The following is a 27,568-nucleotide window of genomic DNA, read 5'->3' as shown; positions in this document are numbered from 1 at the left end:
TGCCGTATTTTTTTAGACGGCCAAATAGCGGGATGGTGACGGCGGACCTGGCAACCTTTGGCTGTCTTTTTTTTTTTTTTTGCAGCCCGCGAAAATCGTAAACAATACAGACATGGCGGAAGTCACGTTGGGCATTGCTAGCTACGCTACATCTTATACCGAACTGACGTTATAAAACGAGTCTAAGTTATTCTTACTTCATAATTTAGAAACCGTCAGATATGCGCGTCTGCTTAGTGACGCGAGCTCCGGTTCCGACTCGCCGTAACGCCGAGCGTCTCTACAAGAGCCCGAATAGAAGCGGTGCGCAGAGGGACGCTGCTGGTCGGTTCTAACACGGATGGATGACGTTACTGTTCAGTAGGTAAACTGGTTAACTGGCAGACCTGCAGATATGGATCGATACAATGAGGTGAAGACTCAGCTGAAAAACTGGGAGCAGTCGTTCGTCCAGCAGAACCAAAGGAAGCCCAACAAGGTAAACGAATAACAGGAGTCCGGCTGATGACAACTGCCATTAGTCGTTGTCTTAAAATGAATAAGCCACGACTTGGAACAACAGACACAAGGCTCCGACTTTATTGCTGTTCTGCTTTGTCTTCGTTTTATATGCCCCCCCCTCAACCGGGGGTCCGCGGACCCCTAGTGGTCAGTGGTGTAATTGCAAGGGGTCCGTGAAAATAAAATATCTTTAAAAAAAAGATCCTGTGACATTTATAGAAATAGGATTATTTTACTCAAATGTGACTGAGACCTTTATCTACCTGAGCTATAAAGGGTAACGGGACTTTTTTCTCTAATTATATCTGTTTCACAAGTGTAATTTATTGTATTTTAATAAGAGATCTCGCGCCCGTTTGCATTGTTAAAACTTACCGCATAAAAATTCTGTTGTTACATATATCTGAAAGTTACTGAATACATATTCTGTTTTGTTACATATATCTGAAAGTTACTGAATACATATTCTGTTGTTACATATATCTGAAAGTTACTGAATACATATTCTGTTGTTACATATATCTGAAAGTTACTGAATACATATTCTGTTTTGTTACACATATCTGAAAGTTACTGAATACATATTCTGTTTTGTTACACATATCTGAAAGTTACTGAATACATATTCTGTTTTGTTACATATATCTGAAAGTTACTGCACAAGAATTCTGTTTTGTTAACTATATCTAAGTTACAACTGAAAGCTCTTATTTTTGCCCCAAAGAGTGAATAAATGCTATAATGCAATTTAAAATGCAGTTTCTACTGTTTCTATCAAATTGCAACCCCCCCTCCCCCAAGATCAGGTGGAGGGGTCCTCAGGGTAGATCAAAAATACGCAGAGGGTCCAGGACCCCAAAAAGGTTGAGAACCACTGGCATAGACGACTAAGTGTCCATTATTGGGCGGTGCATTTTGCCTGCTTATGGGGATTTAAAATATCGCGACTGACGACAACCACAAACTGCAGTTTGAACCCATCATAAAACTGTATTGGGGAAAAAAAAGGATACAATAGTCTGCATTCGGTGTACAATGGGAAAGGACATTTGTAAAGTAAACTTTAATAGAATGGACTGTAACATGTTTCATGTATTTAATATAGTTATTTTAAAGATGGCCAGGAAAATGCACACGTGGGCCCCCCCATGCACATTATAAAATTTTTGCTAGATTTATGTTACTGTTATTCTCCATGCACTTTTTTTGCTTCCCTGTTTATTTTTTTATAGATAAGTACACCTGCAAGTGACAGCTTGGTCATAGTTTATTCCTTTCGTTAAATAAAATTTTGATATAATTTCCCCCCCCCGCTGTTACAGGAGGACATTGACAAAGCCCCAGAAGACACTAAGAGTAAGTGTAATTCATATATATATATATATATATATAATTTTCTGAGTATAGTTATGTCCCCTTTAGACTGTAAAACAAATACATAGATGAACATGGGTGAACACATATAATTGTGAGGTATAGTTAACCAACAAACAGCTCTTGTGAAACATATGACGTTTATTGCTGTATGGATCTGAAGTAATAGGGATTTCTTTCTGTCTGTTATTTCTATAGCCAGGACTTCTCATTCTTATATAATCATTTTATGGAGAAATTATTAACTTTTTTTGTGTGCATTGTGGGGTTGTGTTGCAGACCTGTATAAGGAATACCGCAGTTTAAAGCAAGCCAAAGAGGGCAGTGTCAGTGCCAATGGAGCCAAAGGACATGTTGAAAAGCACAGATCTACAGAAGAGACCAGTATAACCCAGAAGGTAGTGTGGAATGTATTTTGTGTATTTACATGTTTTATGATATTAAATTGCTAAAAAAAAACATGACAATTTGACAATCCTGACAAACTGTTCAAAATATGTGTGCCAATTCCAAGAAGAACAGAGTATAGTGCTGTGAACATGGTGTTGATAGTTAACATGATGAATTTAATTTAACTTACTTTGTATTCAGTGTCACCTGCTAATGTCTTATAACGAGCCGAATAAACATGTAATTGGTCTCAGCCCATAATTCTGCACTATAATTCTGATCTCATTGCATGCTGCTCTGACCGACTCTTTCTCTCCCCTTTTCTCACTCTGTTTTACGGTCTCATTCACTATTTCTCTCCATATCCTCCAACCTCCCATCCATCCATCCACCCAATTGTCCTTCCACCTACCTATCTACGCATATAGGACTCAGGTTGTTGGGGTACCCATCTTAACCGTAGCAAGCTCCCGGTGCCCTCTCCTGGTCTGACTTCCCAGGACAGGGAAGGTCTCAAGGCCTCTGCCCAGTACTATGGCATGAAGCTGAAAAACAACTTGGCCACTCTCAGTAAGGTAAGGAAGAGAGAAAAGACATTTAAGAGGGGGTAGCAGAGTGGCGTAAAGGTTGGCCAGGCTCCTCCATTACCAAGAGGCTCCATGTTCAATTCCTGCAACTGCTGCATGTCCCATGGAAATGTCCTTTAGCAAGAGACCCAGGGATGTCAAGTTTATGTCGGTGCTCACTCATTGTGAATTGCTCTGGACTGTAAGAGAGTTAATTTAAAAGCAAAGTTGTATTTTGTACCTTGCAAACCACCAGATCACACTCAAGAAGGTAGTAGGGGGAAAGACAGAGAATGGCTACAGCTACAATGAGCACAGGGTTTTCATCTTTATTCTAATTACGTTTGTTTTTTCAGGAGAGACCTATCTCATTGAAGAAATCTCTGACTCCCGGTTGCACGCCCCTGAAGTCCTGGAAGGAAAAACAGAATGGACAGACAAACGAAACTGCTGCTGACACAAACGCACAACCATGCACACCCACACTCACTGTGTCCAGCCTGGCTCTTTGCAGTCCTTTCACTCCAAGGTAAATCGATAAATAACAATGGATAAATAAATGGAAAAATGCCCATACCTTTTATGCTTTATAATGAAGTTGTAACTTAATACAATTTACCTAACAAGTGTTATGGAGTAGCATTGTTAAGAAAATATGGCTGCCAGTGGCAGTATTTCAAGGCAAGATGTGACTGTGGCCCTGAAAACACACAATCAATGCATATTTCCTTGACAATACCATCAACAGTTCTAGTGCAGCCATTTTAATTATTTCCTGCTAAAAGAGTATTGAATGAAATTTATTTAATCAGGAATATCCAGCTTGTCCATTCAATATTTTCATAACCAGGTACTGTAACTGTATATTCTTCCACAGAAGGGCCAGCACCTGCCCGGGTTCCCAGGCCACACAGTTTGTCTGTCCAGCGGAGCCTGAAGAGCCGTTTGAACCATTTCAACCCACCCTCATGTCTTGTGATGAACCTTGCAGTGCTGCTAAAAACAAAAATGATATTAAGAGTGATAATGATGGTAGTGTGAGAATCAGCAGTCACCATGCATCTAATTTAGCTTTGTCCCCAGCTACACCCTTAGTCCTGGTCCCAACAGTATCTCCTCCAGGAAGCGAAGGAACTTCAAGAGGAGGTATAGGAACTTCAGCAAAATTAAATGAAAGTGTGGGAGGCTCAGGAGATACAGTAGGAGATTGTGAAGCTTTAGACGCTCTGAAGGGAGATGCTGGTAGTGTGCCTGGTGTTGGTGTCCGAGCTTTGGCTGGTTTCGGAGGTGGAAAAGGAGGTGTTGTTGTCACAGGAAGGTCCCCATTGGTCAGCAGGCTGAGTTTGGTGGACCGAGGCTGGCTGGAGAGATGTCAGGTGTTTGGGGAGGTGGAAGAAGGAGAGAAACCTGGAGCAGGCAACCAAGTGATAAAACTGCACACAGGAGGAGGTGGAGAAAGAGGAGGAGACAAGGGAGCAGAGGGAGAAGAACTGGAAGGCATAATGGGAGCTAACGGAAAGGGGAAAGTAGGGAAGAAAGAAGTAGGAACAGCTGAAGGAGAAAGAGGAGAAGTAGGCATGGGAAGAGGGGGAGGGTTAAAGACCTTCTCTAGTGATAGAGCAGTGAGTGACATGACACGGAAACCTGCTGCCCACTTAACTAGAAAAAGCAGAAGAGGAGGTGAAGAGATGGAGGTAGAGAAGGGAAGAGTGGAGGATGTGGAAACGAGATTGTGTAACGTACCAGAAGAAGAGGAAAGTGCGGTTTGGCTGGAAACAAAAACACCAAAGAGGAGAGGTAAGAAGAGACAAAGAGAGGGAGAGGACAATGAGGGAGGGACAACCGAAAAAGAGGGAGGGGCGAGGAAGAGGCAGAAGAAGGGCGGAAAGAAGGTGGCAGGCTCTGATGAAAACACTACAGCCCAAGGAGTGGGGAAGAAGAGGAGGAGAGCAAAGACAGATGAGGGAACGAAAGAAGAGGTGAAACAAACCAAGGAGCCAGAGAAGGTGAGGAAGGAAATCTGTCTGTCTGTCTGCCTGCCTGCCTGCCTGCCTGCCTGCCTGTCTGTCTGTCTGTCTGTCTGTCGCTGGCTGGTGTTAGCTGCTAATTCTTGTTTTTCCACTTCAAGATTACTTTAATTGTCCCTAGGGGAATTTGTCCTGGACATAAAGGCTGCCACATAAAATACAATATTGTGCAGTAACAGACATAAGGCGCATTCAAATACGTGCAACACAGCCCCTCATTTCACATCCTCCTTATGTTCTAAGTTTCGGAGATTCACTGATTGAGGGATGAAAGAGTTTTTATACCTGTTCAGGTATCTTTTTCTGTATTTAATTGGAACCCTGTAGCGTCTACCTCAGGGGAGCAGTTTCTATTCTGAATACAGGACGTGAGGCGTAACCTACAAAAAGACTCACTGGTCTGTCACCTTAATGTAGCAAATTCGGGGGGCAGCCCGGGAACCACTGCAGCCGGGACATGAACCTGGGTCTCCTGCACCACGGGTGACTGCGCTAACCATTCAACTAAAGGGTCCAACCTGGCTGTGGTGGTTCCCGGCTGCCCCCCGAATTCGCTACATTGGTGTCAGAAGTGGGATTCGTGAGACCATCGGAAGCACGTGTGCACAGAGGCGTGAGGGAGCTGATATGCTGAAGTCAAGTCAAGTGGCACTTCCCAAAGGAGGGGGGTAATGTAACAATCGCAGAAGAATAGACTTGCTAGCCCTTGGCTAACAGGGCGGACCCTTTGATTGACTGGTAAATGTAGTTGCCCATGGTGCAGGAGAGACGGGTTTGCATCCCGGCTGTGGCAGTTCCCGGCTGCCCCCCTGAATTCGCCAGCTCCCCTGAATACTCCCTTGGAGGCGTGGAGGGAGCTGATATGCTGAAGTCAAGTCACGTTTCCCGAAGGAGGGGGGTAGTGTAATGATCAAGGATGAATAGACTCATTAGCCTTTGGCTAACGGGTCGGACCCTTTAGTCGACTGGATAACGTAGTCGCCCGTGGTGCAGGAGACATGGGTTCGCGTCCCAGCTGAGCTGAAGAGTGTTGTGATCAGAATTGGACGGCAGTGGTTTGGCTCTAGCTGTATATGTGTTTTGGATATTGCCATAATACTGTTCAAACCCAGGTAAAGACATTTCAAGTTTGCAATTGTTGAAATCCCCCAAAATGAGCATGGGCGCTTCTGGTGTATGTTGCACCTGTCTATGTATACAGTCCGCCACTTGGGCCGCAGCTCTCTGCTTTTCCACTTGGGGGCACATAAACAGCACAAATCACAATGTTCTCAAACTCCATTGGAAAGGAAGAACGATGTGAGACTCAAGCATAATAGCTCAGTGTCCGGCTTACAGATAGTCTCTCGTGTAGTGTATTGCCTACACCACATGTCATTAATATAAACACGTAGTCTTTGTCTTACCCGACTCAGAACTCCTATCAGAACGTGCCAGGCAAAAGCCATCTGAATCAATGAGTGAGGTAAAAATGTCCTGATGCAGCCAAGTTTCTGTAAAAACTGATACATGACTCACAGTACTCATAGCAGGTCCTGGTGTAAAGTTTGAGCTTGTCCATCTTATTCCTCTGGGAGCGCGCATTACACAGGATCATCGATGGCAAGGGTGGCCTATTCCCTCTTCTGCGTAGCTTCTGTCTTTTACTCCCTGTTGTTTTGACCCTCTGGTGTTGTCTCTAAGGCCTTTCCCCATTCTCAGACTGGTTGTCTCACCATCGGTACCTCCGTGGTCTTTATAGTTCCTTGGGCAGGTAGGCAAAGAGCTGTATTCTTGCCCTGCTGGAGGTTTGCAGTGGCAAGAACGTTTCCCTGTCCTGGTTGTTTCCGTGGAATGTAGTTTGACCACGGCTTACTGTGAAAAGCAGCAAAAGCAGTCCCGTGCAGAGAAATCTCAAAAAGCTCGCCATTTCACAGTGTCACATAACATTAACACAAAAACAGAAACCAATATTAATCACTCAGTCATGATTAAAACACAAATTATGTAGCAGCACAATTGTCCGGGTTGCCTACGGAGCAGCACCACCGGAAGTTGCCAACAACTTGACTTTTTTGAGTGTTGGTAGGAACACGTGTGTTGTGTTTGAGGCACGTCATGTGCTCTTGACATCTTGTGTTTGAAATCCAGCATACAGCGAGTGACAGTATTTGTTACTCACACCATATTCCTCCCATCTCACCTCTAGCTCCTCCCACTGTGCTACTTAGAATTTTTTTTTCCTTCCCCTTTTTTCTCCCTAATTGTATCTGGCCAATTAGCCTACTATTTTGAGCCGTCCTGGTCGCTGCTCCACCCCCTCTGCCAATCTGGGGAGGGCTGCAGACTACCACACATGCCTCCTCCAATACATGTGGAGTCGCTAGCCGCTTCTTTTCACCTGACAGTGAGGAGTTTCACCAGGGGGACGTAGCATGTGGGAGGATAATGCTATTCCCCCCAGTTCCCCCTCCCCACCAAACAGGCGCCCCGACCGACTAGAGGAGGCGCTAATGCAGCGACCAGGACGCATACCCACATCTGGCTTCCCTCTCACAGACACGGCTAATTGTTTCTGTAGGGACGCCTGACCAAGCCGGAGGTAACATGGGGATTCGAACCAGTGATCCCTGTGCTGGTAGCCAGTGGAACAGACCACTACGCTACCTGGACGCCCTTAGAATTTATTTTATTTATATATTTTGTTTATAGTCAGTTTTCATATACCAGAAATTTGACGTGGTCTAGCAAAACAGAGATGTCTTAACCATTTAAGTGTTGTTTTTTTTTTAATAAATTTATTTCTGATTTCTCCCAATTTAGTGGCCAATCGATCCCTATTTTAATTCAAACACCCACCCTCGTACTGCATGCGTTCGCCAACTGCATCTCTCCGGCCGGCAGTCTCGAAGGAGATGCCTCCCCACTTTCGTGACAAGGCGACTCCAGGCCGAACCACTGTTTTTTCCGACACAGAGACGCATTCACGTGATGAACACAAGCCGACTCCGCCCCCCTCCCGAAGACAGCGTTGCCAATGATTGCTGCTTCATGGAGTCTGGCCATTGTCGGAATAAGTGTTGTTTTTTATGATTTGGATTAGTGGAAATAATAACTGTCCTTCTTTGTCAAGGTTCCCCAGGAGAACCTGTTTGGAGAATTGGATGAGGACATGAAAGTTAACAAAGCTCAATACACAGCGTCTGCCAGAGGGAGGTAAGACCAACATCCTCGATCCAAAGCCGTTATCTCTCAGGACAATTGGGACAACTTGAACAACTTGGAGATGTTTGAATGAAAAAAAAGATCATTAATACTCCTGGGCTGTCATGAGACTTCATGGTAGGCATCTTTAGACATTAGCTGGCTAAATTGAATCGGATTTTGTAGTAACTTCAAGAAACTTGAGTAAAAATGTGTTTCCTATAATTGATATGTTGTTTCCTAGCTTTTATATGGCGGGTGTCCTTTACATCGGACCAGATCCTCTGTCAGAATGAGTAGGAGTCTGTAAAGCAGATGCTAAAGTTCTGACATCAAGGTTTAAAACATCCCAACAAGTGTGACATCATGGAAAGGTTTTCACTTGGGTCCTCTTCTTATTACTTAAATGATGTGGAAGAGTTGTGCATAGATTTGTGTAGTACTGATGGGGCTTGTAATACATTGATGCAAGAATGACTAATCAAGCTGACTTCAGCTCCAAAAACATCCTGATGCCTGGTGAGGGCCACAGGCATCCTGTGATTAGTGGCACAGTAGCACAGTGCCATTTGTTCAAGATTAGAATTGACTTCCTCCACAAACACCACAGAGGATGCCATTGGATCAGGTTAACACACAAGTTTTCTTTCTTTTGTTTGGGGGGGCGGTATTTTTTCCCTCCTTTTCTCCCCAATTGTACCCGACCAATTACCCCATTCTTCTGAGCCGTCCTGGTCGTTGCTCCACCCCCTCTGCCGATCCGAGGGCTGCAGACTACCACATGCCTCCTCCGATACATGTGGAGTCGCCAGCCGCTTCTTTTCACCTGACAGTGAGGAGTTTCACCAGGGGGACGTAGCGCGTGGGAGGATCACGGTATTCCCCCCAGTCCCCACTCCCCTAAGAGGTGCCCCGACTGACCAGAGGAGGCGCTAGTGCAGCGACCAGGACATATACTCACATCCGGCTTCCCACCCACAGACACGGCCAATTGTGTCTGTAGGGACGCCAGCGATCCCCATGTTGGTAGGCAACGGAATAGGCTGCCATGCTACCCGGACACCCACATACATGTTTTCTAACTAAGCCTACATTTTAACAGCAATTCTCCATAGCATAGCTAACACTCAGTGTTAAAAGTACTCAGATTGGCATTTATTACTATAATACTACTAAGTATTCATACGTGTACTTAGGCAAAAAACAATAGCATTCATACGCCTCTTGTAGCATTATGATGTATTTGTGTAATTATTGTTTCATTTGGACAGATACACCAAAAACTCAGATGGAAACTTTGTTAAGATTAACCTAAAGAAGAAATCTCATGTCAAAGGATATGCCCTGAGGGGAGCTGGTCTTCGCAAACAAGTAAGCTGGTTTTGTGTATGTGTCATAGCCTCTATTGTAGTCTGGGGTTTCGGATATAAAGTAAGCCTTTGTACTCTCAAATACAAGTACAAGTATAATTATGAATTTCTGTGTGATAGATAGACCACATACACATAAATTATATCATGTATGTCTGCGATTGAATGTACTCAAACGTGCTGATAAAAGCTTGTGTGTGTTTCAGATGTACATGCAGAAGTTTCAGCTAAAAGGAGAGCGTTTTGGTGGTGGAGGTGGGCTGTTTGGTAGAGGGAGGAGGGGTGGGTTCAGAGGGGGGTTCAACCGCCTTGGAGACACCTGTTACAAATGTGGGGGAACAGGCCACTGGGCCATTGACTGCAAGGGACGAGGTGAGAGTGAGGGAGACACATATACACATATACACCCCCATCCATGCACACTCAAAATCTGTAGAAAGAGGCAACTAGATGGATTCTTATTTGTTTTTGTGTTTGCCCCAAGATACCTGTTGCATAAAATCTAATGTAGAAATAAACTGACATCAACGATGCAGAGGGTGGAGGACAAAGAAAAGATCCTGAGTGTTAAATTTCTGACCCCATGTATCTGTTTGGTGCATTAGACATAGACTTGTCAGCAGCCCCAAAATTCCTTGGAAAGAGCGATGCAGTTTTTCCAAAATATGGGGAAAAGAAACCATGGCACAAATAGTTATTATCTTCTAAAGATGCACCTTTCTGTATTACACCCAAAGGTCAAATTTGAATTTTTGCTATTGACATTCATGGGTTCGAGCCTTGGGGTAGTCCAACCTTGGTGGGTCATCCCGGGTCATCCTCTGTGTGGAGTTTGCATGTTCTCCCCGTGTCTGCGTGGATTTCCCCCGGGGGCTCTAGTTTCCTCCCACAGTCCAAAGACATGTAGGTCAGGTGGATTGGCCGTAAAAAAATTGTCCCTAGGTATGAATGGGTGTGTGTGTGTGTGTGTGTGTGTGTGTGTGTGTGTGTGTGTGTGTGTGTGTGAGAGATGGCCTGGCAGCCTGTCCAGCGTGTCTCCCCACCTACCGCCCAATGACTGCTGCGATCGGCTCCAGCATCCCCACGACCCTGAGAGCAGGATAAGCAGTTCAGATAATGGATGGATGGACATTCATCTATACCTCCCACCTCTGTATTGTAGCCCCGCCCCCTCCAGTGACTGAGGACCAACCAGCTGTCGATGAACTGTTTGAACTGCCAACCTTGGAAGAGGTCGCGAGGGCAACAGGGACCCTGCAACCCCAACCTCTGGGTATGTCTACTCAGTTTACTGCCTGCTATATGAAGTTTACTGCCTGACTGCATCATTTCAGACTGTACTGGTTTCTGAATTTATTACCAACATAGACATATTTCATTACAATAATAAAACTGAAATTTAGTTTTTCTTCCTATTTGCTGCCTGCTTCTTAAGATGAATAGTCCCTTGCTGCCCACTTGCCTTTAAAGTCAAGATGAAATGAAAATTGCCTTTTAACCCTTGTATATCACATCCCCGGTCATATTGTGCACCTATTTAATATTTGTTATGGTCCACATCTGAGCTCATAGCAAATAAGGTAAACACGCGAGGGATTAACTAAAACAAAGGAATTTATGTAACAGTAGTTAGTTTTGTTTGACTAAGATGACAAAGAGGCAATTTTACCAGATAAAGCTGGCAGGTAGAGCTACTGCCAAACAAAATGCTGCAAGAGGAGAGGTAGCCTCTCAATTGCCAGGATGGGCAGGTGTTTTATAGCCTATTGGAGACAGTGGCCAGCTGCCTCCACTCCCCTGTTTACCTCCAGCTCCCCCCACACCAGGAACCTGCAACACGCAAAGACAAACGGCAACAAACACACAAGCCTGGCAGAGGCCCTGGGGCCATCACACAATATATGCCACAAAAAACAAAAAATCCTTTGTATTTTTATATAAAATTCAATCGTGTTTTCTTCATTTAAAACAATATGATGCATGCTTACATAGGCTTGAACCAACCAGTTTCAACCAATAATATCATGACATCCACCCATCAATCAATCTTCAACTTTTAGCGGCACAGAGATAAGATTCATTAGTTAGCTAGTTAGCAACACACCCACTTTCAACATTCAGATCATATTCCTGTCGTTATGTCCCGCTTGTCTATCCTGTTTCACTCAGAAATACGCCACCATATGGAAATCAGATACTCTCGCAATGCCGTTTCAGCTGGACTTCAACTTCAAATCTTAAATATATCTTCTTTTTTGGGGGGGGGGTCCTCCCTTTTTCTCCCAAATTGTACTTGGCCAATTACCCCACTCTTCTGAGCCATCCCGGTTGCTGCTCCACCCCCTCTGCTGATCCAGGGAGGGCTGCAGACTACCACATGCCTCCTCCATTACATGTGGAGTTGCCAGCTGCTTCTTTTCACCTGACAGTGAAGAGTTTCGCCAGGGGGATGTAGCACGTGGGAGGATCACGCTATTTCCCCCCCAAAACAAGCGCCTCGACAATCAGAGGAGGTGCTAGTACAGCGACCCGGCTTCCCACCCGCAGACACGGCCAATTGTGTTTGTAGGGACACCCGACCAAGCCGGAGGTAACACGGGGATGCGAACCGGCGATCCCCGTGTTGGTAGGCAATGGAATAGACCACTACGATACCCGGATGCCCAAATCTTAAATATATCTTAACTATCAACTACAAACCAAGTCTGTGAGCTTACAGCCTACTCCCAGTCAAAGTTTACAGCTTGCTTCTGCTAAACCAAATTTTGTATGTTTCACCTACTTTCAAAGCATGCAGTAAATGTACTTGATTTAGTTAGTTTATTTGTTTTGTGAATTAACTTCCTGTTTGTTGACCTCATACTCTGGCTAATGCGTTCTGGGTGTGTGCTCTCAAAGCATATTCTCTCTATATTATCCTGTTTGCACTGTGTGTCTATTCCTGTATGTGTGTAGACGCATCCAAAACACATCTGTATGTGTCTAGGTTTGTCATTCTATATCCATTTTCGTTTGATTGTGTGACTCAGTGGCTTCTCCCAGTGGCAAAGAGGAACAACAGCACCGGGAAGAGAAAGGGGAGGATAAACACGGAGGTGAGATGTTGTTGAATGTGATTCGTCCAGACTATGAACGGCCTGAACCTCCCCCTCCCATGGAGCCATTATATAGTCTCAGAGAAGATGGGAAAGTCCAAGGTAAACACACTTAAATGCCTACACAAAATATGTTTGTGCAGAAAATATGTTTGTGTTTGTGCGTCTACATACAGACACATGCTCCTGTGGCAATAAATACAGAGATTTAACTATCTGCATCTTGTATTATGCAATCCCCATATTGTTTTATATGGTCATGTAAATGGGTCCAGCACCAAGCCGATTTGGTTCAGTACAATGATTTTTGAGTTTTACTTACAGCCATCGTCATGCACACTGTTTCATCAGTAGGGCTGTTGCATAGGTTAGGAAGCTACAGGGTAAATTGTGATAATACATACATACAATAAAACACAAACTCATCTAATTTTGGTCTTGTTCCTGTTTCTGTGTGTGTGTGTGTGGGTGTGTCTAGCAATGCCTGCTGAAGTGTTTGCGGCTCTGAGAGACTTTGGCTACCAATCATTCCGACCAGGGCAGGAGGAAGCCATTATGAGGATACTGTCAGGTTTGTCCAGACATACAAACACAGACAAAAACAGTATCTACTTTCTCTCAATGTTTTTCCCCACACTGAACCGTTTCAAGTTGTGGGGGCAGAATCTCCTCTACTTCTTGATACGTCATAGTGGGTCTTCCCATACAGCCTTAGATGTTCTCATCCCCAGTATGGTCTCTGGATGTATTTGCAATAAAATAGCAATAACTAGAGATATCATTGGTGAAATCTGAAAGACCAAAAACCTTGTGACCACAGGAGTCATTGATTTAAAGTGCCCTTGAGCAAAGCGTCCTTGCTTTTCTCTCTCTCTCTCTCTCTCTCTCTCACTAGGCCTCTCTACTCTTGTTGTGTTGTCAACTGGGATGGGCAAATCACTGTGCTACCAGCTGCCAGCCTATCTTTATGCCCAGCGATCAAAATCCATCACTCTGGTCATCTCACCGCTGGTCTCATTAATGGATGATCAGGTATACACAAACACACCTACACTGTTTTTTATTTGCCTCAATTGGATAGCAATAGTGAAGTGGCAGACAGGAAAAAAAGGGTAGAGATGATAGAGGGGAGAGATGGGTATGGCATGCAACAAAGGTCCCTGGCTGGAATCGAACCAGGGACATTGCGGCTATGTGGCATGCGCCGTAACCACTTGGCCACCGGGGCGCTACGTGCACACTATTGTTGAGGAAAAAGTGTAGCCTCTGTCTGTTTAAATGTGGTTCATAAGGAGAGATGTTTATTGCATATGTACTATGAGCCAGCATAACAGAGAGCACAAGTCTATCAGAACAGGCTGAATGCGAGTAAAAGTAGTAGAAGATGCAAATAAATCAGTATGACGGCCATGTTTAGAGACCCTCTGTGGGTCGAGGTCGGCCTGGAAAAAGATTATTAAATCACATGATGGTCTGTCATGGCCATGGCCAGACATAAGAGAAAAGTCAAATTTGTTTTGCTGTTGTACCTTGGTGCTTTGGGATGCAGTTAACCAAGTCTGGTGTGTGTGTGTGTGTGTGTGTGTGTGTGTGTGTGTGTGTGTGTGTGTGTGTGTGTGTGTGTGTTGCGTGTGAACTCGTGTATCTGTTTGCGTAGTTGTCCGGCCTGCCAGCTAAGCTGAAGGCCGCCTGTATCCACTCCAACATGACCATGAAGCAGAGAGAAGCTGCGATAGAAAAGGTGGTGTACACACAGCAGTGATATCAAAACCCATGCTTGAATCATAAACAAGAGTTTAAAGACTGATGAATAAATGAAGAGTAAATGCTACCATTTCCCTATGAGAGCGCCAACACTTCTGATCCCCATACCAACATTTAGGGAATTAGAAACTGTCTAAAATCTCTAGTACAAATTCAAAACTTCCCCCGAAAACTTGTCCTTCCCATACGCTGTCCCTCTTATTGTAAACACTGCTAACTTTGTTGTTGTCAAAGTTGTTTTTGCATGGGCTATTGCATAATTCAGGAATAGTTCTTGTTAGTTGAAGTCTGCCCCTATTTCATCACTATTTTCCAGGTGAAGTCAGGGGAGGTGTGTGTGTTGCTCCTGTCTCCTGAGGCCTTGGTGGGTGGAGGTGGTTCCGGTTCAGGCTGTCTGCCCCCGGCTGAGCAGCTTCCTCCTGTGGCCTTCGCCTGTATAGATGAAGCTCACTGTGTTTCGGAATGGTCGCACAACTTCAGGCCCTGCTACCTGAGACTCTGCAAGGTGTGTGTACATGTGTGTTAGCTCTTAAAGGGAGACTTGTGCTTTAAAAACGAGTATCTTGTTAGGGGGGGTGCCATTTTTCTTCATCTAGTTCCATGTGTCACTTTAAATGGCGTTGTTTGTGCTCTTGCAACTTGTTTTCCTTTCTCCTGGTGTGAAATTGGTGTCGCTTGTGTTCCAGACTAGATGATGGGCCAATTTAAACATGTCTTTTTAATTTATTCAACAATATTCAACAAGCTATATAGTGGGAGGGTCATTCTGTTCTCTGATGCGAAATAGACTATTTGTGAACTCATACCTCGAGGGTCGGATTGAACCATTTTTTGCTAAAGATATCTTACCCATTTAAGTCCAAACGACAAGTTATGAGGACTTCTTTGGCATCAGCTGATTCTAGGGCCACTGTTGTCAATCGGCAGCCAATCATGTTCATGAATTGCAATATGCCCAGCTACAACATACTGGTGCTTGAGTCTGCTGTTGGATTGCTCAAACTGGTCACCAGACACTCGTGACGAACACAAACGTTTTTGCAGGTACTAAGGGAGCGCCTTGGCGTGCGCTGCCTGCTGGGCCTCACAGCCACAGCCACCCTGTCCACCGCTCTGGACATAGCTCGCCATCTGGACATCAGGGATCAAGACGGCATCTCCGTGAGATCTGCTGCGGTGCCTCCCAACCTGCAGCTGTCTGTGTCCATGGACAGGGAAAAGGATCAGGTAGGATCCCTCAGTGGCTGTTTGGACTGGCGTAACGCAGGAAATATCTGTTGGATGTGTTGGAATACTGTGCCTGTGCACTGTTCCACGATGTGGGGTCTGAGGGTGCCTTTAGAATTAAGGGAAAATTATGAAATAATTGCCCGGCTCAAACACGTTTGAGCTGGGGTTTTAGATATTGAGTTTGTACTTTCAGTCGGTAGAGGTCTCCTACCAGCGTGGTCTGCCACATCTGCTCATTTAGCCACCACAATTGTGTTGCTTCTTGAAACTCACCAACACTCACCAAGCCTTATTCTTCTGCATTTACGCTATCATTTTTGCAGGGTTTGCCCTTCCTGACTGTTTATTAGCAAGTACAAAAACATTTATGATTTGGATATTTGTGGTTTAGCAGTTGTCTTAAATACACCAGTGATAGAAAATGTCAAAAGGGACATTTGTTTGCATGTATCAGGATTGTAGCTCGAACTCTCTTCTAACGTTATTTTCCACATTCTGTTTCTCTATTTACCCTTCCATCGTTTCCTCCCAGGCTTTAGTGTCCCTTTTGAAAGGTGACCGTTTCGGTTGTCTCGACTCCATCATTGTCTACTGCACCAGGAGAGAGGAGACGGCTCGCGTGGCAGCACTGCTGAGGACCTGCCTGCAGGGAGTGGTACTTCGAGAAAACAGCCACAGCAACACCAGTGGCAAGACACAAAGCAACCCGGTGGGACAGAAAAAGAAAGAAATGGGTAAGGGGAGTTTTTTTTCTAACTTAACTGTGAAATATGTTTTTTTGTGTAGATTTTAGCTGGCATTTTTTTCTTTCTCTAAACACTTGGAAAGAGACAGGAGACATGGGATTGAGAGATGCATAGATGGGCATGGTTAGGCTGCTAGGAAATGCAAAGAAACAGTTCCTGTTGTGAGCCCATATGGAGGGCAGCACCTTATATGGGAATGTTAATTTATTACAGCTGCTCAAAAACTTTTTACTTCATTTTGCATTTGTACATGTTCCCACTATTGTTCCACTATTCCCCTCTATTTTTCCAGCCAGAAAGAAGATCCGTAAACCCTTGAAATGGCAGGCTGAGTCCTACCATGCTGGCCTGTCTGCGTCGGAGCGCCGTCGTGTCCAGAACAATTTCATGTGTGGGGAGCTGAGGGTGGTGGTGGCTACGGTGGCCTTTGGCATGGGTCTGGACAAATCAGACGTCCGCGGTATCGTTCACTACAACATGCCCAAGGTGGGTTGTTCCTTGTGCCATTAAAGGTGCAATGTGTTATTTCTGTCTGAGAGCTAATCGCTCTTCTTATTCAGCAATGCGAATAACAACAAAATATCAAAATAGGCTCTTGAAATTTACACAGTCAACTAGAATTTAGTTGTACCTTTAACACGAAAACTGTTGAAACCCAAGCACTGCTGTTAGTTTCAATAAGGTACAATTTAAAGTTAACTGGTTGCCCTGTAACACAGTCTTTATCTGTTCATCTTCTCTGCATGGTTAAAGTGGCAGTTAGTAATTGTTATTTCAGAGCTTTGAGAGCTATGTTCAGGAGATTGGGAGGGCGGGCAGAGATGGAGATCCGGCTCACTGTCATCTCTTCCTGGACCCCGAGGTGAGTCGTTATTTTTGGATCCATGTGGGATTTTATACTGAGCACCAGGCTAACGTTGGCCTAAAACAGTGGGTGGATTAGTTGAAATTAAGAATGTGCGACAAACAGTCTGACCCATTGATTTGATGAAGATTTATTTTGCTCAGCTAGCTCACCTCAAAATATTCAAATATGTTGCTAAACTAAATGGGGTATTTAAGATTAATGAGTTAAGACAGGCTTTAAAAGTACCATGAAATAACTTGGGGGCATAGTTTGTATATGATAATCAAATTTAGAACCGAACTTCAAGATTTTTGTTATATTTCTATTTCATATTGCCTCAATATGGTACAATTTCAAACTTGAATGTTGTAGATATGCATTAATTTCAAAAATTGTTCATTTTGCGCCAATGTATTAACTTTAGGTGAGATGAAATTTCATTGGCCGAGAGCCCAATCTGATCCAGGTTCTAATAAAGGAGGGGCTAGCTGATTAGTCCTTTTTCAGATAAATACAGTGGACTATTACCTTTCTTTCCATATTTTTGTTTGTGTTCTTATCACATCTCACTGCTTTTTCTTTGTTTACACCAAAAACGTGGATCGTAGATTAATTCATTGTGTGTGTGTGTGCGTGTGTGTGCGTGTGTGTGCATGCGCGCATGTATGTGTGCAGGGAGGGGACCTCCATGAGTTGCGTCGTCATATCTATTCAGATACTGTGGACTACTACACAGTGAAGAGACTGGTCCAGAAAGTCTTCCCTCCATGTAAATGTCGACAGATACACCAGAAACAGCAAGACCTAGCAAAGGTATATGTATATGTATATGTCTGTCTTTCTGTCTCTCTCCTCCCCTAAAACAAGTCCAACAGAAATGTTCTGAAAGTGATAATTCTGTGACAGTATGCAGAGGACATCGGGGATGCTGAGCTGCTGGAGATGATGGACAGCTGTGATCAGAACACTCCTACCCAGCAGGATATGGTGAAGTCCATAAGCCCTGGTCAACACAGAGATGTACCATCACCTCCACCTGCAGTGGTAATTGAAGACATGATAATATTCAACAACATCCTTTCACATTAGCATAGAAGCTTTCACTCTCACAGTAATGTATTAAAGAGTGTATTTCACCTTGTGTAGAAAGCACATTAGTCTGCAGGTGAGGGAACTCAGACATGTCATGCGAACTTTTTAATGACAAGAATGTTAATTTAGGTTAAATTTACATAATTTACTGTAGATTCAGACTTTACCAGTGATGTTGGTTCCATTGGTGTGTGTCAATAAACATATAATCAATCAGTCTTTATTCTCCAGGTCAAGGTCATACTTATTCAGTGGGTACAATAATAAAAGCTATGTGAGGAATGAACAGTAAGGCAGTTGGTAATATGGCATGCCATAAAATTTTGAATGACTTGTACCTTGATACCATACCTTCGTACACATGGCCCTCCATGGCACATGGTTGCGCATCACTGATCTAGATCAGTCACCTGCAGACATGTATCCCACAATCTGTTTTCATTTTGTTACCAAGGTACCCGAATAATGAGTAAGACTACACTGTGGAAAACTTTTGATTCTGTTCAAAGTTGCCATCACCTCCCCAGGCCGAGGACGGGCCACTACAACAGAAAGGAGATGAGAGGGAGGAGGGAGAGAAAGAGGAGGATGAAACGGAGAGGGCAACGAAACACCAGGACGTGGAAGCAGCAGAAGCCAATGATTCGCTGAGGGATCAGAAAGTGGAGCTGATGGAGAGCAATGATTGGCCGAGAGAGAGGGTGTGTCACACTCATGAGAGGGCTATCCCCATCCAAGAAACTGTTGAAGCTCTGGACATCACAGAAGAGGGTGTGTAAAAACATACACAGGGACATGTACACAAACAATGTAATGAACAAATCAATCATTATTAAGGAAGGTTGCTGTAAAGGGCAATATGTTGATGATTGATGGATGTAAGGATACACAAAATATTGCAAATAGATGGACAGATACACACTCCTACATACATGATATATCTATATATTATATATATATAAATCTCTCTTGCTTTCTCTCTCTCTCTCTCTCTCTCTCTCTCTCTCTCTCTCTCTCTCTCTCTCTATATATATATATATTTATATATATAAAATAAGGGGACTGTTAATGGGGTTTTTGAAACCAAACTTGACTTGGTAAGCATGACCTTGCTGAAGTGTTGTGTCTGTTAGGTGGTGAAACAATTCCACCTGTGCACAGATCAGGAGATAGAAACATCAGAGTTTTTTAAGTCATGTTTTTAATGGCTGGCATTTCATATGAAAGAAAAAGATAGACATAGTTTCTCATGCATAAATTCGGTGAGTACAGACCCACCTGCTTGTCCACAGTGTTGTGATAGTTTCATCCCTCTACTGTTTATTGACACTAGGATGTAAGTGCAAGTGGCGAACAATAACGTCGTTGTTCAGTCTTTGAGGGAAAATTTGTCCTCCGTCAAGGGAGGAAAACAGCTATCATAACTCCATTCTCAAAGATGGTCAATGGCAGTGACTGGAGGTACTGTACTCTGACAGTATACACTTGGTGGGGCAGTCAAAGGGTTTAGCTTGCTTAAAAATAAAACAGTTTGACATGTCAGTTGAACATATACACTGATGAGACAAAACATTATGACCACTCACAGGTGAACTGAATAATATTGATCATCTCCAAACAAGGGCACATGTCAAGGTCTGGGTAGATTAAATGGTAAGCAGTGAACGATCAGGCCGCTCTGGTGGCCGAGCGGAATAAACCGCCATTCTTTCAATCCGCTCGTCATGTGGCTGGGAGGTTCATATCCCAGACTCGCAGTAACCGGTCCCGGCCAGAGCGCTCACGGGCTAAGGCATTCATTAGGCCACCCTTACTCGAGGGATAGTGGGTGTAGATCGGTGTAGTGTTCGGGGACTCGTCGTTCTCCAGCGACCCCTCTGGCCCACCCCGGCGCCTGAAGCCAAGCAACTGAAAGCATTCTCCCTACACCTTCGCGGCCTGAAGGTGATGCAATCCATGCGAGGCTTCAGTGTGTAAAATAGCGAGAGCAGCCGACACGAGTTTGAAGGAAACTGGTGTTACGCCTATCTCCTTCCTGTGGAAACATGAGCCAGGGGAGTTATTCGACAAGAGTTCCGGCCATATGCCATTGGGTTAATCGGTATGGGATAAGGGGAAAAACTAGAAATAAATTTAAAAAAAAGAAAGAAAAAGAAGTGAATAATCAGTTCTCATAGTCAACATGTTGGATACAAGAGAAATGGACAGGACAAGGGCCAAATTGTTATGGCCAGACGACTGGGTCAGAGCATCTCTGAAACGGCAAGACTTGTAGGGTGCTCCCGGTAAGCAGTTTTGTGGTACCTACCGACAGTAGTCCGAGGAGGGACAAACAAAAACTGGCAAGAGGATGTTGGGCGCCCAAGCCTCATCGATGCATGACGACCATCAAGGTTATAATGTCTGGTCCGAACCGACAGGAGGTCTACTGTGGCACAAGTCACAGAATTTTTTTTTTAACCCCCCCCCCCCTTTCCCCTCAATTGTACCCGGCCAATTACACCATTCTTCCGAGCTGTCCCAGTCGCTGATCCAGCCCATCTGCCGATCCGGGGAGCGCTGCACACTACTACATGCCTCCTCTGATACATGTGGAGTCGCCAGCCGCTTCTTTTCACCTGACAGTAAGGACTTTTTGCCAGGGGGGACATAGTGTGTGGGAGAATCATGCTATTTCCCCCAGTTCCCCCTCCCCCCAAACCGGCGTCCTGACTGACAAGAGAAGGCACTAATGCAGTGACCAGGACCAGGACCCAACCCGCAGATGCCAATTGTGTCTGTAGGGACGCCCGACAAAGCCAGAGATAACACGATTCGAACCGGCGATCCTGGTGTTAGTAGGCAATGGAATAGACCTGGACGCCCTGTCACAGAAAATTTTAATCATGGTTACGGGAGGAATGTGTCATATCACACAGTGCATTGCACCCAGCTGCGCATGGGGCTGCTTAGCTGCACACTGGTCAGAGTACCCATGACCCTTGTCCACCATTGAAAGTACCTACAATGGGCACACAAGCATTGGAACTGGACCTTGGAGCAGTGGAAGAAGGCTTTTCCATTAGGTCCAGTTAAGTTTTGTCTATTAGAGGCACAGATGTCAAGTTTGGCCTGCATCATTGAAGAGAAAGGTGTTGTGTTTCATGGCTGCAACACATATAGGACAAACAACATAATTATATACAAGTAGATTAAAGAGTTTGGACTCTACAATGTCCAAAGATCCTGATGAAGCAGAACAGCCGGAAAGTGGTATAATGGTCAGAGGAAATTAACCCATTCAAGAGATTGTGTGTGCTGAATATCACAGAGGAAATGGCCGGGGGAAAATTAAGTTCCAGAAAACAATGTCAGTCAACAGTTAATATACTTAGGGATGCAGCATTTCAAGTGTTTGTCTTTCTGTCCTTGTGCGTGTATGTGTGTGTGTGTTTTTGTGTCTCAGGTGTGGAAACCCTGCTGTGTTACTTGGAGCTTCACCTACAGCGGTTTGTAGAGCTTCTCCACCCCACTCTGTCTGTGTGCAAAATCAGCTGCTATGATGGACCAAGACAGCTCCGGAAAATCACCAAAATGTAGGAAATGCCTGTCTGCCTGTCTTTTAGATAAGCCACAGTAGATATAGTTATAATATTCTGAAACTGTTTTGTGTACTCTGTACCCTGAATTTCTTATTTTTAGGGTTGTGCGCATCTTTGTATGTGTGTATGTTAGCAAAACAGCTACACAATATATACATAGTAGGTTTTGGAAGATGAAAATGAAATGAAAAAAAAATGTAGTTCACAAATATTCGAAATTGAAAATCTTCTTTTGCAATTGTACCTAAAAAGAGTCTGCTCATCTGACTTATTATCCTGTTGACGACAGCTGCCCTCCGGTTGCTGTCGTGCTTGCCAGAAAGCGGATGGCAGGTGAGCGCATTGAGACGTGCAGCTCTGTGGAGTTTGACGTCGTGGAGGTAGCAGACACTATGGGATGGCAGCTTCCTCTTGTGAAGAGAGGACTCAGACAACTGCAGTGGAGCACCGAGAGAGGTGCGTTGTATGTACTATGTAAGAGGGTGTGTGTGGTTTGAAACCGTGTAATTCAACACATTATCAGTGGCACCAATGTTATCATTTTTTTTCAGTCATGTCGTGTTGAAAGTAACACAAGTCATGTGCGATCCCAAAATACACTCATATATATAGCATTGTTTATGGGCATGATGGGTTGTGGAGTCATGGTATGGTATATAGTATAGTGTATGGGCAAAATAGTATATAGGCAATATGGTATACTGTACCTTATTATACATGCCCTGTGATGGCCTGGCGGCCTGTCCAGGGTGTCTCCCCGCCTGCCGCCTTATGACTGCTGGGATAGACTCTAGCATCCCGTGACCCTGAGAGCAGCATAAGTGGTTTGGTTGTTATTCGTCCGTCGCAGCAACGAGGACCATCTAGTCATCCTGTGATGGATGACTGATGACTTGCACGATGATTAAAGTGAGGAAGAGTTGCGCATCATCAACCCTACTCTCTCGTCCGAGGCCACCTACTACCAGTGGCAAGACTAGCGAGACGACTGGCAATGGAGATGGATGCAGATTTTTCCTCAGGGTTTCTTCCCGAAGCCTTTCCCGTAGACAAGTATACCCATAAGGCAGCGGAGGTTTTAAATCAATTGTCCTTCTCCTAGATGAACTGCCTGACAAGGCTAATAAGCTTCATCTACCCGGGTTTGAAATCAGAGTTGTCCTTCTCCCTAGATTGGCTGCCAACCAAGGCTAACGAGTCCAATCGACCCACCCGGTTATATCACCGGGAACCCGGTTGCCCCCGCAGCAGACTTTGTAACAACAGGAGGTACCACGAGAAGGTGCTGCTGCGGACACATTTGCGTAGGAGCGGCCATATGCTAAGGTCCTGATGGACCCGTGGCGATCATTAGACCAGGAAGTGAGAGGCCATCGCACCGCTTCGCATTCCTTTTGACAAGTAGGACATCTGGCCCAATACTAGCCACCTCCAAGCGGTTTGGATAATGGATGGATGGATATTGGCTGGATATTTTCCCTGATGTTATTGATCAAGACCTAGTTTAACTGGTGTTGATAGTAGGTTCCATTTTCCCTTCATCCTATTTCTGTTAGGGAATGACCCGCCTTTACATGTGCTACTATCAGTATTTTTTTATATATCTCACCAAAAAGTTTGAATTCCCCAAATCATGTCATATGCATATCTGTTTGTGTGTGTGTGTGTGTGTGTGTGTGTGTGCGTGCGTGTCCGTGTGCATGTGTATTTCAGCTGGTGACCGTAGTGGTGTCATCGTTGAATTTTCCTCCCCCTCCTTCTACTTTCGTTCCTACGGCGACCTAAACGATGAGGAGATGGACAGAGTGTGTCAGTTTCTCCATAAACGAGTACAGGAACAAGAAGGAACACAACTCTACCAGCTGAACGCCTGCTTTAAGTCCTTCAAGAGGTACACATGTACACAAATGACAATTTCTGCCAAGATTTCCCCTCAATATTAACTTAAAGCCATTCCCGCATTTTTTTTTCCTTTCTAAATTTTGAGCCATAAGATGACAAGCAGAATGTTTACCATCATCTCCTTGTGTAATGTTTGAAAAGGGCTTTTGATGGGCAGTTTGGGGTCAGATAGTGTATTCAAACATTCTGTTTATTCTTTGTGTCATACTTCAGTGCATGATTGATGAGGTTTGCTTGGGGCTGGGCAATATATTGATATAATTTTGATGTAGTAATACGAGGGAAGATATCTTCTGGGATTTTGGTTATGATAATATGATTAAATGATTAATATGATTAAATGTCATTCTTAAAGGCTGCGTTAGAGTAAAGGGATTTTCTGGACATATTAGTCTGTTTTAGCTGAGTGAAATGAACAACGAATGTCTCTACCTGCTTGGTCATCATAGCTGCATTACATGTGTGTATATGGGCGGCACGGTGGCGCAGTGGTTAGCGCGGTCGCCTCACAGCAAGAAGGTCCTGGGTTCGAGCCCCGGGGTAGTCTAAACATGGGGGTCGTCCTGGGTCGTCCTCTGTGCGGAGTTTGCATGTTCTCCCTGTGTCTGCGTGGGTTTCCTCCGGGTGCTCCGGTTTCCTCCCACAGTCCAAAGACATGTAGGTCAAGTGAATTGGCTGTACTAAATTGTCCCTAAGTATGACTGTGTGTGTGTGTGTGTGTGTGTGTGTGTATGTGTGTGTGTGTGTGTGTGTGTGTGTGTGTGTGTGTGTGTGTGTGTGTGTGTGTGTGTGTGTGTGTGTGTGTCAGCCCTGTGATGGACTGGCGGCCTATCCAGGTGTCTCCCCGCCTGCTGCCCAATGACTGCTGGATAGGCTCCAGCATCCCCGTGACCCTGAGCAGGATAAGCAGCTTAGATAATGGATGGATGGATGGATGTGTGTATATTTCTTCTGAAAGCACTAAAGGTCATCGCCAAAATATCGTCACATTGTCAATATTGAGGTATCAAGTAAAAAATATTGTGATATTTGATTATGTCAATATTGCCCAGCCCTAGGATTTCTATGACACAGTGACTGACTGACTGACAGTACATACAAGTCCATTTGAACAACTTTTCTGTTATTGAAAACTTACCAAATAGTACCTTAGTCATCTTTCTGCAGCTAAGTCCATCCATTTGGAACTCTGATGAGAATCAAACAAACTATTTACAACATTATCTGACTCCATTCCACAGCCATTCCGGCTTTGCCCCTGCAGACACGGCCAGTTGTGTCTGTAGGGATGCCCGACCAAGCCGGATGTAATACGGGGATTCAAACTGGCGATCCCCGTGTTGGTAGGCAATGGAATAGACCACTGTGCTACCTGGACGCCCCAGATAGTTAATATTTGAGCAATAATATATAGAATATAGTTAATAGTTAAGTGACATTGTGTTTTAACGAATCAATCATATAAGTTCTGGTTCCACTGTCTTTAAGGTGGTATCGCAATCTCTGTGTGTGGATGTTCACGTATATGCGTGTGTGTGTGTGCGTGCGTGCGTGTTGTATTCCAGTGTTGCGTTCCGCAGTGTGTCATCCTGTGTGGATGATTTGGATGAGAGTCGTAGTCTCCAGTTGAAAACCCTGTTGGCTCAGTACTTTGACAAGAGACGAGACCGAGACCACACACACACACAGGAGGATGAGGAGGACCTCAACAAATATAAGGTAACACACACACACACACACACACACACACACACACACACAAACACAGTATTATAGACAATAGATGCTATCAGACAAGCAAATTCAGTGACTAGTTTGTTTGCAACTCATTTCTGGGTGCCAAAACTGGTTCTTGTGGATGATAACGTTGACCACAATCTGACATTTTCCCTAAAGAACAGTTGATGTTTTTTTTTTTTAACTTTTCATTTTGACACAAAAAGGTATGTCATTGTTAAAAAAAAAGCCCCTAGATTTTTCGAGATAACTGTGTATGTCTGTGTGTGGCTCTCTTTGCAGCTTCTAGACTGGGAGGATCAGATAAGAGCAGACATGAGAAGCTTTCTGGCCATCCGAAGTGATGAGAAGTTCTCTGGAAGAGCTATTGCCAGAATCTTCCATGGCATAGGTGAGGAAACCGACCCTGACATGCAGTCAAACAGTGAACAATCAAACATCACTAATATCACTTTTGCTCTGTCCTTTTACCTTTGTGGGACATATGTCCTATTTGCAAGCTATGAAACCTGATTTTTTTCCCCCAGAGTCAGGCTCTGAATAATTCTAACAAGACATGGCGGCCACAGTGCACTCTTCGACTGCCATTTTGATTTTCACATTAACAGAAGTTATAAAAAAAAGATCATTTTAGCAACTACCGTTAAGATAATAATCAACAGCTCATACATCTACAGGACATTTACTTTCTTTTTCAGATTGTGGAGTCACAAAATGTTTTATATTTGAAAGAATCCTCAGGAGAAACATTTGATCCATTACTAAAGTGTATTCTAATGCACCCGGTAGCTGTTTAGGAACTTGCAGCATAAGAGTTTTTCAGCTCTCGTAAGGTCAGCATGTGTTTTATGGCATAATAAAAGTGATTTTCATCTGATCTCCGCAAGGTTAATTTGACCTCATGACATTTTACACCACTTGATTACATATTCTGGCAGATGTCACGCTAAACCACCCCACTGGAGACATTACAGTCTTTTAAACGAGAGTTTCGACCACATGACAGAAACTACACTGACTTGTGGAAATATTCAGTGGTGGGAGGGAAACGTGCTTTATTCGCTTGTAATCTATCTGTACAACTAGACATCAGCCCCTTTGTAGAGATATGACTCTCCCTCTAGGGGGTGTTGTAACACCAGCTCAGTAATCCAAGCTCGTAGGTCTTCTCTTCTCGTCTACTGCTACTGATTGAAAGATGTTTCATTAAAGGGCTTTTAAAAAAAGACAAAAGTAAAAGACATGTCTTTTTCCTTCAGGCAGTCCTTGTTACCCTGCCCAAACCTATGGCAGGGACAGACGCTATTGGAGGAAATACATCCACTTTGACTTCAATCAGCTCATCCGAATGGCCACCCAGGAAATCATTAATTTTAAGTGACCAGTCTCAGTATGCACATGCACACCCAAGCAGGTATGCAGATGTTAAATCACACTGCACACAAGGGGAACATGCAGGTATTTACTTACTTAATTATTCACATATCCACTTATCTACACACACACACACACACACACACACACACACACACACACACACACACACACAAGCCAACTAATCCATGTTTTGGACTACAGGAACAACATCCCTTACTTTCTCACAAAACCATGTTCTGACCATCACAGTGAACAAGTGTATTTATAAGTAGCTTTTTGGACTATTTCCTCATTTTATATATATATATATATATATATATATATATATATATATATATATATATATATATATATATATATATATATGTGATCAGGTTTTACTTTGATATGGATTGTTATTAATGAAAATAAAGTCTTGATATATTTTCTGATGGGATTGTTTCAATGGAATTTGTCCAGAGTATTTTAGACTCTGGCACTGGGACAGTGCTGTTATGTAAGTGAGTTTTAGTTTTGGTGCATGAGATTCAGAAAGACTGTGATACCAATGGCAAAGGCATTCCATCTATGACCTTATCAGTTGCTGTTTGGCAAAGAAACAGTTCATCTGTGCTTTTCCGTGAATACCTTTTTGGTGTGCCAAAGGCCAATACAAGGAAGTGTTTTTTCTGGCTACTCACGCTCTGTTACTTAACTGTATGGTGGTTCGGGAAGGAATAAGGGTTGCTGGGGAAGTCTGTGGAAAGGGAGTGACATTTTGGAATTTTGGAATGACAGAGAGATAAG

The 27,568-nt window shown here is 44.0% G+C and overlaps 1 protein-coding gene across 1 annotated transcript; it reads left to right on the top strand.

The window, feature by feature from the left end:
* The first annotated feature begins 220 nt into the window (after positions 1–220).
* recql4 (RecQ helicase-like 4) lies at positions 221–26,908 on the top strand. Its single transcript, XM_056298040.1, has 28 exons — positions 221–478; positions 1,824–1,857; positions 2,155–2,273; positions 2,694–2,840; positions 3,188–3,360; positions 3,709–4,837; positions 7,971–8,053; positions 9,313–9,412; positions 9,618–9,783; positions 10,574–10,684; positions 12,441–12,608; positions 12,985–13,077; positions 13,402–13,538; positions 14,164–14,247; positions 14,587–14,775; positions 15,315–15,497; positions 16,033–16,234; positions 16,539–16,732; positions 17,025–17,108; positions 17,769–17,906; positions 18,000–18,137; positions 18,695–18,956; positions 21,631–21,760; positions 22,056–22,222; positions 23,480–23,657; positions 25,234–25,387; positions 25,688–25,796; positions 26,665–26,908. Exons 1-28 carry the CDS (start codon positions 395–397, stop codon positions 26,784–26,786), a joined length of 4,878 nt encoding a protein of 1,625 aa, XP_056154015.1. The 5' UTR covers positions 221–394; the 3' UTR covers positions 26,787–26,908.
* Positions 26,909–27,568: the final 660 nt, after the last annotated feature.

The sequence above is a fragment of the Lampris incognitus genome, chromosome 18, assembly GCF_029633865.1.
Source record: "Lampris incognitus isolate fLamInc1 chromosome 18, fLamInc1.hap2, whole genome shotgun sequence".
In the NCBI taxonomy this organism is placed as follows: domain Eukaryota; kingdom Metazoa; phylum Chordata; class Actinopteri; order Lampriformes; family Lampridae; genus Lampris; species Lampris incognitus.
The sequence above is the reverse complement of the archived record's forward strand: the minus strand, read 5'-3'. Positions and strand labels throughout refer to the sequence as shown.